The 16,543-nt window shown below is 32.5% G+C and overlaps 2 protein-coding genes across 2 annotated transcripts; both read right to left on the reverse strand.

The window, feature by feature from the left end:
- Positions 1 to 5,150: 5,150 nt before the first annotated feature.
- LOC105618675 lies at positions 5,151 to 8,918 on the reverse strand. The gene is made up of 8 exons (XM_012200206.1): positions 8,790 to 8,918; positions 7,124 to 7,346; positions 6,350 to 6,486; positions 6,043 to 6,264; positions 5,776 to 5,958; positions 5,564 to 5,692; positions 5,298 to 5,496; positions 5,151 to 5,224 (listed from the first exon to the last, which is right to left on the reverse strand). Exons 1-8 carry the CDS (start codon positions 8,916 to 8,918, stop codon positions 5,151 to 5,153), a joined length of 1,296 nt encoding a protein of 431 aa, XP_012055596.1.
- Positions 8,919 to 14,541: 5,623 nt separating this feature from the next.
- On the reverse strand, positions 14,542 to 16,264 carry LOC105618686. The gene is made up of 3 exons (XM_012200217.1): positions 16,152 to 16,264; positions 15,622 to 15,809; positions 14,542 to 14,681 (listed from the first exon to the last, which is right to left on the reverse strand). The coding sequence occupies exons 1-3, from the start codon at positions 16,262 to 16,264 to the stop codon at positions 14,542 to 14,544; spliced, it is 441 nt and encodes a 146-aa protein (XP_012055607.1).
- Positions 16,265 to 16,543: the final 279 nt, after the last annotated feature.

Here is a 16,543-nt window from a genome sequence, read left to right on the forward strand (position 1 = left end):
GTCGTACGGTCGTCGTCGTCGTCGTCGTCGTCGTCGTCGTTCGTTCGTTTCGTTCGTTCGTTACGTTACGTACGTACGACGACGACGAACGACGACGTACGTACGTACGTACGTAACGTAACGTACCGTACCGTCCTCCTCCTCCTCTCTCTCTCTCTCTCTCTCTCTCTCTCTCTCTCTCTCTCTCTCTCTCTCTCTCTCTCTCTCTCTCACTGTCACTCATCCTAACCTGACGTAATGCAATGCGCGCACTGTCCCTTTCCGTCTTTCTTTCTCTTCCCTGCTAGCCGTTTTTTTCTCACCCTTTTGGATTTCGGATTTCGGGTTTCGGGACGTACTAGCAGCGCCCGGAACCCGGAACTCTAGCGTGCCGGATGCTGAGTGTTGATTGTACCGTGATGGAAGCTAACAATTTTTTTTTCTTTTAGAATAACCCCGACATAAGTGCGAGTAACCTCGTACATATAAACACTGTACATAAATATATATGTACATACATACATACACATATATATATATATATATATATAGAGAGAGAGAGAGAGAGAGAAAGAGAGAGAACATTCAAAATTAATTTAACTTAATAAATTGTGCAGGTTTCGAGATGTAATCCTTGATTTCCTTTCTGTACTTTCCAGTCGTGTTTTCATACGGACATTTTACGCGATCGCATGATATATGTACGTGGGGACTGGGGACAGATATTTGCAGATATCTCAGAATGAGGTTATGTCGCGCAAAAATTCTCCGCGATCGAGATCCTGAAGTTCGGCGAATGTTGATCGAGGAGGACAATCAATTCTTATCTTATCGATCGAGCGGTGAAACGTCGACACGGGAATCCGCGGCTGGGAATTGACTATGCAAAGGCTGGATCATGGAGGACGAAGCGAAACTTGGATCCGCAGAAGCCTGAAGCGGGGCGTACGTCGCATATTGGTTGTCGGAGGTCAGTGATCGCTACGTCGCTTTGTTTATGCGTGTCAAGGATTTAAAACCGGGCTCAACCGGAACGTAAAACTGCGTCGGAATTGTCGGAGAGATGGCCTCGAGAATGGAAAATTCGAAAAGTCAGAAGAAACGTATAAAATAAATAAATAAATAAATAAATAAATATATATATATATATAATATTTATATATATGTAGTGTGCGTGCGTGCGTGCGTGTATGTTATGTAATATAATAAATATATATATATATACACATACACATACAATATATAATGTATGATATATCTTATGTATGTTGTGTATAATTGACCTAATTTCCATCGAGGGTTTAATTTGGATCAGAATGTAAGAACCAACCAACTACAGTCGAATATTCCTCTGTTATAGTCGAACGACCAGAGAATGCTCGACTGTAGTCGATTGGTTCTTACATTCTGATCCGGATTAAACCTCAGTGGAAACTACACTATTGATATGACTTATTTAAGATAAAAAATATAAAAAAGATTCCAAAAATTTATTTAAAATATATATTTTAAATATGCCAGAGTCTCCGTACGCACGCACGCACGCACGCACGCACAATAAACAGATATATGTATATAATAATATATATTCATATATTTATTTACTATCATAAAAAAAAATAAAACAATATTATTGAAACATAATTTTAGTTTGATAAGAACTAATTATTTCTTAGTTCGCGCTTCAGAAAGCAAAGAGAATGATTTTTGAAAGTATAAAGAACATGGGTAAGATAAGTACAGGCTGCAATAACCCTTTCCACTCCATATGAATAAAAGCGACAGGAAGATAAACTAAGAAAAGTTACAATAACGAAAAACATATGTACGTAAAAATCAAAATATACATACTATACAAGATGGAATAATTCGATCGAATAACTATTATTAGAATTGAAGCGAATGATGTCTCAATCGTGAAATAAAATCACAGACCAATCGATCACTCGGGGCTATCGGAAGTACGGGGTCAGTGATCGAACGAACGCTTTGTTTACGTCTAAACGCGTCGTAATTTCTGTAACGATAATCTCCTTCCCGGATTTTGTCTCGTTTTGATTCACTTCGGCTCACATGAAGACGCAATACTAATTTCGCACACAACAAATCGCGATGATAACATGCCAACTAACTGATTCATTTCAGAAAGTCGTGACTTTTGTCATCAGTTATCAAGATAGGATAAGAACGCTAGTTTTCAAGTGAAATGAAAAGAACAATCACTTGCGAATTCTGAAAAAATTCTATCGATGAATGGTTTAGACATTTTATCCTCTTTTATCCAATGACATGACCTTCAAGCTTGACTTCCCGAACAATAGTAATGCGTAGTATACGATCAGAACAAAGCGACTCCCGCGTGAGATATACGAGTAAAAGTATCGATCTACCGCTAGAAACGGCCAGCAGAAATCAGAGAAATGCATGAAAGAATTTTCTATTCAGAATTATATTTAACAAATATATAAATTTGGCGGTGCATAAAATAAAACACATGAGCGAAAATTAAATCAAGAAAAAAGTACGAGGCTTACGTTCAAGATAAAATTACACAATAAAATGTGATAAAATGGGTGTCAACTGGACGTAATTTCGTACTTACTTGTAAGCACTCTCGTATCCGAGCGCCAAATTTTCGCCAAATTACACGGCAAATCAACGGCAATATCAGTGACTACACGATCAGAAGAATCCAGTCGCGATCGAATCGTCCACAAAAGAGATGAGAAGCTTGGACTATGGGGACACGCCGCATCTGCTGCACCAGATGCACCGTACAGAATTACGAGGCCCGACCAATCGCGCGAGACTCAACGGCCTGCGAGCGGGGCATACCGAGATGCATGGTGAGCTTGGGAGTCCATGAGGGCGTCGAGAAGACTGCGTTCCTCCGGAGAAACGCAAATCAACGAGAAAGAAAATTCGCATCTGTCCTCAAACAAAAAGAAAATTAATGCCGAGATTACGCATTTGATTGCTAAATTAACATTGTTTAAAGAAATAGAAAATTGATAGGGTATGAGTATGGAATTTCACGAATATTGAACATTCGCAAAATAAAAGACTTGCACTAATTACATAGAAAATTGAATCCTGAAAATAAGTTAATTTTCATATATAACAAAAAATATCATAGATATTCATAATTCGTTCTTATTCAAGATTATCTTAAGTAATATCTTAAAATATAATGATTAATATAGCTCTGTGATTAACTTATGACATTTTGAGACTGTATTTAAGATAGTTTCAAATACCTATAAGAACTGATTATGAATACCAATATACAGACACAAGACACACTCAAACATGAATAGTTTCTAAGCTAAATGATGCTTTCCAGCAAGAGAGATATAGTATAACATAGATTATATATTACTTGAGCTTTAACATTAGAAAACAACAAGAATGTAATGATTCATTCTATTACACTGTATTATCTGTGTTTCTTGCTGGAAAATGCATATAGTGTATTAAAGATGCTCTGCGAGCACGTTTTACACCACTGATACACTATAGCAAAAATTATTCATTATCGAACATTGTCTATATTTTCTATTTATTACATTATAAGCTGCATTATATTATATATGAAAGTTAACTCATTTCACCGGGATTAATTTTCACACACACACACACACACACACGCGCGCGCGCGCGCGCGCACGCACGCACACACACACATACACACACACACACACACACACACAGTATGGGATCCTTTATATAAAAATTACGATTAGGTTTCTTCCGCTTGACTTAGCATTTCAGAGTTTCATTAAACAATAAATGGCTTATCAAACTCGCATGTTCAATAATGCTGAGGATACATCAAGAAATAATATTAACTTCGTCAAATACCTTTTTCCTTTTTTTTTATTAATTCACTTCGATATTGTTGTAGCCGATTTATGTCACATACTCGCACGTAATTATCTTCCTAAATTCACAAATAAATGCATAGTCAAAACTATATTTCAAAAAATTGATCTTCAGTAACTTCTCGCATGCTATTGTGAGAAATATTGGGACACATTCGTCTAGATTTTTCTATATAACTGTAAGCGAAATAATTACATGCGAATACTGTCTAATTCTCTGTACATTCTACCTATAGTTATTTAAAGATTCGCTGAAAAACAATTCATTCGCATGTACTAAAGAGAGATGCAACAAGCTTTCAGAAAACTCACTTCGCTTTATCCTTTTTCGCAAATGTTATCCTCGATATATATAAAAATAATGCTCGTTCTTTGTTAAAAAAATTTGATCAAGCTACTACAATACTATCTGCAACAGTGAAAGTTATTTGTCGCAGAAAGATTAACATCTTTAACCATCACATTTAACTGTACATTCGACTGTACAGTGCATGTGTTACTAAACTGAAAGTCGAAAATATATATCGTCAATAAATTGGTTTGTTAACCGTGCAAACCAAACTTAATTAATTTCGCAATTAGAATATGTAATTACTTCTCTATCATTTTATCACACTGTTCGTTAAATAATATTGTATTGTTCGTTAAATAATATTGTATTTACATAGATATCCTGAATCATGATATTTATATATAGTTTTTTCTACGATCTAAAGAACACTATTATTTCACGCTGAAAAACTTGGAGAAATATACAATAGCGTATGTATCACGCTACAAAATGTAGAAGAGTAGAAAACTTTCGGTATACGCTGCCGTTACTTAAATATAAACATTTTCCTAGACATTACCGAGAATTCGTTTTCCAGGCGGCTGTCGACTTTGTACTTTCCATAGTATTTCTGAACTATCTTTCTTGCTACATTGTGTGTTTTTATGTTATTATTAATTTAATGTTATTAGGAATTGACATATCTAATCTAGGTCGAATACAGAACGTTCGCCTCGCTAACAATAATGTTAATACGCTTTGAGTTATTGCTCGACGTAAGTAGCTTCATTCAGGCCACGGCACGCTCACGATAGTCTCTTCTCAATGCAATTGCAGATCAATCGAGGATCACGATGGATTATTGTTCCACTGGATACTCGTGCGGTATCATAAATATCTTTCTATGTACATGCATAACATGTACTTAATTTATTAATATTTACAAATACACAGCTTCTTAAATTGTGATTTTCACCAATGTGAAAGTCTCTTTTTAAACGAGTTTCTTCTAAGTTCGTTTACTGCTCGCTGAAACTGCGCTTCTGCCACATTTGAGATTTGTCATTCTTTTTCTGAGCAATATTATTTACATCTGCAAATAAGATGATGCATGGTTATGAATTTACAAGTAGAAATTTTATGAGAAATTTTACATATGACATTACCTATCGCATCGCGATTCATTTCCGTTGTCACATCACCACTTAACGATTTTAACTTGATCTTATTGATCTGTTGCTGATTCTGCATCTCAGACACAGTCGTGAATATTATGTTAGTAAAGTTCTTCAGTCCGTTATACGATTGTTCCAACTGCTTTAACTTGCCAATTAATTCTATGTCGGTTGTGCGTACCTCGTTCATCTATAACAATTAGAAATATTGATGATTAACAAAACATCGATTAGTAGAATCTTGTATTAATGTGCACCTTTTTTGTTAATTGTTGAATCGATGCTAGAACGGAAGCCTGCTCAGACATTTTAACGCACTCCCCTTGCAAAGATATCATTGTTGTATTAATGGCCGCTGTTGCTTCTTGAAGTGAAACTAATTTTTTCTGTAATGATAAAAATGAGATGTAACAATTTGATATTCCAAATATGTATTTATTATAAAATCTATATATCACATGATACTTACGCGATCTTTGCCTTGATCATCGGCGACCCATTGCAATTTGCTCGACAAGGTTTCATTAACATGCGTTAAATTATTCATTAAATGAGATATCGTGAGATTTAGTTTGTCAGTCTTAATTTGCGTTTCATCAATGCTCAATATTTGAGGCTTTTGAGTAATGTTCGACAATTCTAATATAGTGTGCTACAAAAATATGGCGATGAACGTTGAACAAGTTAATTTTATTTCTACTATTTTCATTTCCGCTTCAATATTGATCGTATTTACCTTAATACTGCTAATGTTTTGTTGCATAGTAGTCTGTGCATCCTGTACCCTCATGTTCGTCTCTTTTAGGGTATTCACTGTAGCTCCAAGATCCCTTATTTGACTACCAAATGTTGCAACGCTAGTTGATAACTCATCCAAGCGTTTCGGCAAATTGGCCATCTCGGGCGCGGCTTGAAAGTACTCCTGTACTTTATGCAAGTCCTGCTGAATATGCGCCAACTGTAAAAATATCGATCCAGAAGGATGTGAGTCATCCGGGTCAATAATCGGTCGCAATTGAATTATGTTACTTGTGCGGTTTTACCTGTACCGTAAAATTATTTATCTGCTGTTTAAGATCGGACAGTCTGGAGAAAATTATTGTTTGGTTGTTCTGGAGATCTCTCGACAACGAATGACATTTCTGTAAAGCGTCCGGGACACCCTCGCTGCCCGCTATCACTGTAATATAAAAGACATTAAGCACAAAAGTGCAAAAAAGTATAGAATTATGAGATATCATAACGATTCTAAGTTCTGAAAGGTTCTAATTAAAAATATTTACAGAAATCGGTTTTTCGTGCAAAAAATGTACTAAATTTTGATAAATATTTATTGGAAATACTAACTAAATATTTCCTAAATGTAAACATTTATTACTTTAACTATTATTTTTTTATTAAATAAATATTTATTGTAAGTAAATGTTTAATTATTATTTATGAAAAATATATATATTAGAAGCTTTTCTATCCATTTTTCACAATAGTATTTATGTTCCTGAACAATGTATATTGAAAACATCATTTAAACTTGTGCTTTCAAGAAGCAATCATGATTATATAAGATAGTTAAGCATGTTACTGCAAAAAGATATTTGCTATCGTAAATTTTTATATTTATATTTATACTTTAAGATTGAAACTGACGGAATAGCTCTACCTTAAGATTTAATAAATTTTTTGTCTCAATGTACATTAGATATTATATATAAAAACAATTATATTGCATATTCAAGTTAAGTTTAGATATTTTCTTCTCTAATTATTAACTTGATTTAACCACTTAATGCTGAACTTTGCAGATACTAGACCAATACCTTGGTCTAATTCGGTTCGCAGAGCGGTAAGCTGTTGACGAACGTCGATGAATAACCATATCAGACTGGCGGTCGCTAATACTGAGGCACATGCCAAAAAAGCGTTACAAGCCTTAAGGAATCCGGGACAAACATGTCCCCTTCTGCCTCTGCATTTGCGTCCGTTTCTAGTAGAGACATTCCAATATTCCGAACGATCGTCGCTACTGTCAGTCAACAATTCCTATAAAAATGTAAGAGAAACAAATGTATTTTCTATAATCAGAATTAAAAAAATAATAACATAATCTTCATTTATATTACAGTCATCATTTCTTTTTATAAGTATTTCTTATCTTCCTTTTTCGCACTGAATTTTGTTTTAAATTTTTCAAGCACATTAGCGGAATATTTTCCATCGACGAGTTTGTATTCATATTTTGACTCTCTTATTTTCGGGGAACAGTGCAAACATTGACACAAATGATTTCGAGAAGATAATTTGTGTTTTCGCGTCTTTGGTGTAAAATCTATGCTGGTGCCAAATATATCTTTCATTATACATTACATATTTAGGATCTTACTTCATCTATCATTTATTTTTCATCGTTCACTTCGAGAATCACTTTGACTACCACTTTGTTTTTCGCAGAGAAAAAATCGATATCGAATTTGCGAAGAAGTGTTTAGAAAGTAAAGATATAAATTTTTTAATTTGTAGTTTTACTTTCTAAACACTCCTTCTTTACTTTCTAAATACACTATTTACAAATCTTTCACTGAGAATTATTGATACACATACACTTTATTTTTCGATATAGTTACCGCCATTCAAACTTTTATTAAATCTGGAAATCTGCTTTTGTATTCCTATATCATAGAATTCTACTAGCCCTTTGAATCAACGTAATCTCTTCTTTCATTTTATATCATTATCAAACTTCTTTCTGGTTAGATGTTTCTTAAGAAATGGGCATTCAACGAAAATTCATAAATAAATCATCAGTCTTTTTATAGTGATAATATGTTTGTGACTCAATATGTTTATGACAAAATGTCATGAAATGATGTAAATTCTCGGAAGGTCTGACGTTCATTAATGTTCATGGTGATCCATATTTTGAACTTTTATCTGACTGGGAAAAAATTTGACGACGTTAAGATAAAAGAAGAGATCATGATGTGATTCAAAAGACTGGCGGCAGACCTTTGAGACGCGGGAATACAAAAATTGATATTTTTTTACAAAAACACCTATTAACTATCAATAAATATTTTGAATAACTATGTCGAAAAAGAAAAATGTATGTATATAAATAATCTCACCGAACAATTGGAAAAAACAATTTTGCTGAAGTATCTAAAAATTTATATAGATATAACGGAATAAACCTGAGAATAATTTTATTGAATCATCAAAATAATTATGTAGAAAACTGAAGCATGATGAGTAATATTGCAAAAAGTTTTAATATTATATAACAATCAGTTTGAGCGTCCTACATAATTATCTTGATGATCTAACAAAATTATTTTCAGATTTGTATCTAGTTAAAATTTTAGATACTTCAGTAAAACTGTTCTTACCGTGAAGATTGTGAATAGATTTTTAAAATAAATTTAAAGTTTTTTGTAAAATTTTTTGTATCTTTATTTTCCAAACATCCCTTGTAATTATTTTACTCACCTGCGAGCTGCGTTTCCCGGAATTCCGACGGGAGATAGCGTGCGCCGGTGCCAGAGCGTCAAGTTCCTTTCTCTTCTTCATCTTCTTCGTCGGCTGACGAAGCGGCACCGTCACCGCTACCGAGTCCATCTCAAGCAAAACCGCGCCACCTATTTTTTAGGATATCCTTGACGAATTCCCAATTAATACACTTCACTTTCAATGTTTTTCGACAGACACTGCACGATCGCCGTGAGTTTGGAGAATCGTTTCGTTATCATTTCTTAATTATTAGCTAACAATAATGCTTGACCGCCGACACAAAATTTGCGCAACTTCTCGATACCTACATGAACTCAAACGGTGCGAATTAATCGGCACAAAAACCTTCACTTCAGTCTACATCTTCGTCTGCGAAAATATCGAAAAATATTTAATTTAATAGCTTTCTCGCTATGCTTTCGGGGCTCGCAATCGTCCAGAGAGCTGATAAACTAATTAATTGGCAATTCTCATTCAAATATTAATTGTATCTCATATATCTATGTATATTCGTTAATTGATCATTGCTTCTAAAATTAATTATATTTCGTCACGGATAAGTGATTGTATTACAAAATGTATAATAATTGAATGATATCGCTACCAAAATTATTGCTGCAATTAGCGTCAAAGTAAAGTTTCACAATACTAATAATAATTTAAAATTGATTAACACAAATATTAATTAAAAACAACTGATATAAAGTTCATTAATGCAAATAAACATGTCAATGTAAGTGCTAAGATTTCTCAAGCAATTCCTCTGATAAAGAAATTAATTTTGAATTAAATGCTCTGTTAAGTAAATTGTTAGATAAAAATAGGATTATAAACCACATTTAAATGTAATATTTTAATGTAATATTAGGTAAAAAATATACATATAAGAATGAAAACTCTTGGTAAAAAATTGTATAATAATATTATAATTTTAATCAACGTTTCTCAACTCCAGCACTATTTTTTATCTCATGATTTTTCAATTCAGAAACGATATTTTTATTAAATAATTTATTAAATAAAAAATGTCCAACATAAATCTATTATTACACTTCATTATATTATCACGTTCGCGATAGTTGTGTATCTGAAGAGCCAGATTTAAAACTCTCGATTAAAATTTAATTAGTAATTTGTTATCGCAATGAAGCGATAATCGTAGCATGATAAACAACGATACCTTACAAACAGTGCAACAAATCAACTGTACATCCAAACACGCTCTTTACAATTTCACGCTATCACAATTTCATAAACACAGGAGAGGAACTGAAATATAGGAAGTGAATATATAATCTCGACGAGAGATGAATTTTATAAGCAGAGAAAAAAATCCTACACGTGATTGCGTCATGGAAATTAGAAGATTTTAAGAAACTAAGTGGACGGACGAACTTTATGTACCGAACGTTACAACGACGCGTTCATCACTGAGGCAAGAAGCTCTTATCAGTCGGCCGGTACCTGATCACCTTTGCATTCACACACGTATGTACACATATATACCGATCGAAAAGCTGGATTTGAATTGAACATGCGTGACACGCAACGATGTACAATGACTATTACATCTTAAATGAAAGAACGACCACATCAAAATTGCTCAACGGCGAGAAAAAGGCAAAGAGCTGGCTTTGATAAGAGCAATCGTTGTCATAACGTTAATCTTTCCAAGGCTCTCTTTATATTTGTACGACGGTAGAATTATTTGATAAACGCGATAATGAACGCAAGAAGTGCTTTAAATGTTTGATCATCGCTCGTAAGAATCTGATATACATAGATATTTTTCAAACGAAATTTAATTATTAATCCTAGTTACGGTAATTTAATGATCCAATTTGATAATAGAAAAGTTAACCTTGCTTCGCGAGCAAAGAGTTGGAATCGTTTATATCGTTTTCTGTTTTAAACATAGTCCAGAATGGATCGAAGAAAAACGGAATATATAAATATCGAAATAATAATAAATAATTAATAATTAATTTTAGATAATGAAATCGATTAGATAAGAGAGAGGAATAAATCCGCGATTAACTATATTGATTAGAATCGTTATTTTTTGACAATTTCGAAAATTCAAATTCTTTCGAAGCTTCTTTCAAAGAATTTAAATCTTCGAAATTAATTTCTAACTTCCGAATTTTAAGATGTCTTTAAGCTTCAAAAAATTTAATTATAGAGAAAAAATTAAAATATATTTGTAGTATATTTTTTATGAAAATATATGCGTTATTGTTAGCTATATTAAATTAATAATTATATAATTTTAATTCTTCGTTTTTAATGCTTTCGAAATTTCGAAGTTCAATGTTCGAATGTCGAAACCTTCAAAGTAAAATATCAACCTTACTATTGATAGCCTTCTTACGAACAAAATATACAAGTACGAATGTCAACTGTATTAAACTTTTTGTCTTTTTGTTTCGTAATTGATTATTTAACCACGTAAAATCAGCGTGACGATAATATTATCATTTAACCTATTGACACCTCAATTGATATTACTATAATTATGTAGTTATTGAATGATGGAATTATTATGGCTAAAACGAAGCAGTGAAAATTAATTTGTTCAAAAATTCTTTTATTTAGGGTCTCTTGAATGTCCGTTCTTATTTTAACGCGATTTAAAATCCAATTTAAAGGGTTTCGGGTGCGAATTAATTAATTCTATATGATGTGGGTCGATCGCGCGCGTCTGGATGGAAATACGTTGCGACACAATTACTTGCTCGCGGCCCTGAACTCGATAAGATACCGATTGTTGAGGAAAAAAGGCCATTTTATTGTTCACATTTAAATATTACTAGTTTCAAAGTAGCTATATATATTATATTATATATTATTCACCTCCTATCGATAAAGTAAATTTTTCAGACTAAAAAAATATCATCAGCTCTTCATTGAATTAAGGATTCAAGAAGGAAGATAAAAAAAGAGCAATGTTGAGAGAGAAACCGTTGCAAAGCAGAATTGAAAAATCTTGGAATTTTATAGTTGTATGAACGTATAAAATTTTAATGCACTGAAATTCCAAGCCTCCGGAATTTTGGCGAATTTACGAATACGGAAAAACAAAATCTACCGAATATGCATATCCGCGAGTCGACGACAAATGCAATTTTGCATGCATACTATTAACGATAAATAAGACGATTTGATTACTGTAATAATCGATTTCGCTTAATCACCATGGCTGAAATCCTCTTTTCATTGATACCTAATTAAATCGCATGATTGCATTACGTTATCATGGACGCATTTTTTGCAGAGTCATGTATCTTCAAATCTTCGTTTTGTGCACAACGTTGCGTGTCGCTTGAATTATGTTTCACGACGAAGTTGCGATAACAATGAGGTTGAAAGGAAGCAACTGCGTATATCGGCAATGCTAACGACAAACGTTAGATACCTTGCTAATTAAGCGGATGTTGCTTAGCCGTCTGTCCTCGCCGATATACGCAGAACTTTCGTGCGTATATAACTGTATGACTAATTCTGTCGATTAATTAACATTTAATACCATATGAAGCATCAAGCCTTTCATCGTCGGTTTCTCTTACATACATTCTATTCGCATTTTAAAAGTCTATGGAATGAACGGTTTTGTTAAAGTAAAAATTCAATTAGATACAGATCTAAAATAATTTTATTATTTTAGACCATCAAAATAATTATGTAGGACACACAAACTGGTTGCTGGAATGTCAAATTTTTGCAACATTGTCCGTTATGCTTGAGCGTCTTCTATATAATTATTTTAATATTCCAACAAAATTATTTTTAGACATGTATTTAGCTAAATTTTTAGATACTTTATTAGAATTATTCTTTCCGTACATAGATAGTCGGCTATCTTATCAAAATACATTCGGTATTCAAAATATTAATCATTCTGATAAATATATCCAATTCAGTAAATAATAAATACGAATCGATTATTGAATTGATAAACGAAAACGAAGCAGCTGATACAATACATCATTATACGCGCAATCTGCATATATCTGAAGTAAATGTATTTAAAATAAATTACATACACTAAAAAAAATTCTAAATTTTAATGAATCATTTATTTGAAATATTTATTTGAATTTAAATAAATTTATTTGAAAATACCAACTAAATATTTATTAAATATTATACAGATATATTTATTTGATACAACTATAAATTCAACTTAATAATCTTTTTTTTATTGAATAAATATTTATTTATTATAAATAAAGTTAGCACAATTCAAATAAATATTTATTAAAATTCAGTACGTTAGTTTCTCAATGTACAGAATTATTGCCAACATTTAAGTTTGAGATTGTAGTTGGCGCTTCTTCAGTTAGTTAGTTACTTAACAATATCCTATGTTAAATTCTGAAGAGAAAATGCGATATCATGGAAGTATCGACGATATGTCGACTCAACGCCGGAGTTTCCGTACGCGTGTCTGCTTAAATATTCATTGCATTTGCGTCAGTAAGGGAAATAGAATTGCGATCGCGCAACAATACGCATGCAAGCTTATGTCAATGGCACGCCTCTTTTTCCGCCTTAATTAGGAAAAGCATCTCTTCTCACATGAATAAATAAAAATCAGTCAAAGAAAAAAAAAGAAAAAAACGGCGAGGCAATTCTCTCATGGTCAGCGTCAAATGTTACGTGACGATCCTACGACAAATAAATTAATAACGAAAGTCGGAAACTACTTTTTGTATGCTCTCATAGAGGCTAATCTTTTAAATGTAAATCTATGTAAATGTCAGGGACGACTTTACGCTCCCCGTATATGTTCCTCGCGGCATGCAAATCAATTTTATCTTGCTCGCTTTTGGCATCATCTAATTTATCACTTCCAATTTATTTGCATTTGTGCTTTCTGTCTTTAATTTCCTCTTCTTTTTTCATTACTTAAGAAATTAATCTTCTATGTTAATCTCATTCAAATATTAAAAATATTTTTCTGATCCTTTTTTTCTGTTCCATATCTATTTGTATATGCATTCTCTCGTGTTTTTATCTACGAGATATTCAATCCATTATTAACGTGAGATATACAATATTAATAGTTACATTTAATAATTTCATATTTAATAAAAATATTTAATAAAAAATATTTAATAAAAAATACTAAGGATTAATATCTTTTTTAAATTCAGATTAATATTTTTCCCCAAATAATATTATTATATAATATAATATAATTATATATAATATTATTAAATATGAGGATTAATATCTTACATTAATAATGGATTAAATATTTTATAGATAAAAAGTTAAAAATTAGAGAAATATTGTAATATATCTTTTATTAATCCCCCGTTAATATATCCCTTATTAATTTCATTCATATTTGAATATCTTCGATCGCCGCATATCCGATTTCCGAAACCTATAATATCTTCCTAGCATTTATATTTCATCGCATTCGAGTTCCATATTTAATAATCGAAGAATGCAAAGTATTCGAACAAGAAGAAGACGAAGCAGAGAAATAAGACGAGAAACAGGAAGAATGAATTGAATAACAAGTTCTCACATAGAATACACAGAACTTGACCTACGAGGGGGATGAATTATAGAAGCGATTCCTAATCGATTACCGCGCGGCGGACGGAAACGGGCGGACGGCACAAGCGGCGACGGCGACGTCTCGTTTTTCTCAGGCAAGAATTTTCAAGGAACGATCTGCGAATTGTGAAGAAACACAACGGAGTCCTGGACAACACACTCACAAAGCCGTCGACAAAATACCGGTAATCGCGGAACGACGCGCGGCGTCGCGACGCGACACTCTTTCGCCAGCTGCGTCGTCCGATATCGACTCGTTGAGGGTTGGTGGGCGACTGAAGCCCCATTGGAGGGATTTCCCTGATAACAACCATACTGCATATAGGGAATTTTGAACAGTGAAACGAAGCGAGGTCGGGTGCTAATTTGATAAGAGCATGAATTGGATTTGATTATTTTTATCACGACTGTGTTTGAAATACATGTTCTAGGATTTCATTCGGAATAGTTAAAAAAAACACGAATAGTGATTGTGAATTTACATTAAAAAAATGATACTTAATTGTATTGAGAACAAATATTGTTCATTTGATTAAATTAATTTAGTCGTCATTATTTCGTTGGAAAATGTATGTATTTAAATCAAATATATGTTTGATTTAAATACATACATCTTCATCGAAAGAAAGACAAATTAAATTATTTTAGTTAAATGAACAAATTTCTTCTCAGTGTGAAAAAGCAATAATGAATTCTATATTAAGGAAATATATGCAGAAAATAGCAAATTACAGACTATTTGAAACTTGAAAATACATAAAATATAATAAAAAGTATTTAATGTTAACATTAAATTAGTGTATACAATAAATATGCAATTTGTTTCTTCATTAATCAGATTTATATTAGATATTTAGAAAATACAGAAATATATAGCACATAAATTCATAATGATTTACTTGAGATAATTTTAATAAATATCAAGATATTCTTAATTTACGTAATAAAATTATTAAAATACTTATCTACAACTGTTAAAACATACACAAAATATGACGTTTGTATTATATTAAATGCATAAATTTTATTTTAATTATTCAATTATTAGAAACAGTGCTTAAAGTTTACAATTTTTCGTTCACAGAGAAAGAGAGATTATAATAAATAATGGAATTACATACATATAGCAGATACAAATAGATTTAATTAGAACCTTTCCTATTTTAATTCTGACAGCCAAATGCTATTTATCAAAAGATAAAGAAATTATACTTCTCAAGTAAATGAAAATGACATTTACCTGATTTTATAGACATATCCATTTTCTTAATCTCGCCATACAGTATAGTCGCTAACCAGGATAAAGCGATCAGCCAGAACGTGATCAATACAGCTGCTAACCACAAGGATATAATCCTCATATCCGACTTGTTACAGCCACAAGAATTACTATGTCGGTTTCTAGACAAGATCCGTGATTTGTGCCGTCTGCAATTAAAAGATATCATCACAATGCTGTTATCCTAGTCCATATCAGATTAGAGATTAAGATCCGAATTTACCTATTTGGAACAAAGAAAACCAATATCAAGTTTAATGAACTTTGCACTAATTAGTCAAATTCCAATCCAATCTCAACTTCAATCGCAAACTCTAGTATGATATATAAAATGTCATTTGTAGCAATATTCCTATTAAGCTCACTTTAGATGTATAATTTGATTACATAAAATTATATAAATGGAATTCTGTTTCAAATTCTGTCATGAATTACATTGTAGATCGTGTAAAGGCTTTATAACATAAATATAAGTAATACCGCTGTATTACCGCTTGACTTTCTTCTTTTTCTGAGGGGCGAGAATCAGGTCAGTGCTGTCGGAATCGCTTTCCGACAGCATATCGAGCAAGCTGATGGATTCTTTCGAATTCGGCTTCTCCATCTTCGTCGGGAGTGTACACTGCATGTCACGAATCTCCGAGACCGTCAGATGATCGTGGTCGAACGAAACGTAACGTCATAACCTCTGTAAGATTCTTATTATCGAAACAGTCTCTTCTTTTTATAGTAATGTATTTTTAATTAAGCTACTTCGGTTGATATTCTACGGCACTAATTCCTCAAGTATTTTGCGAAAAGGACAAAGCAAGACGCAACAAGAACTCACGCACTCGAACTCATCACAACATAACCTATGAAGCACATCTATTCCTTTTATGTG

Source organism: Atta cephalotes (genome assembly GCF_000143395.1).
Source record: "Atta cephalotes unplaced genomic scaffold scaffold00001, whole genome shotgun sequence".
NCBI classification, from domain to species: Eukaryota; Metazoa; Arthropoda; class Insecta; order Hymenoptera; family Formicidae; genus Atta; species Atta cephalotes.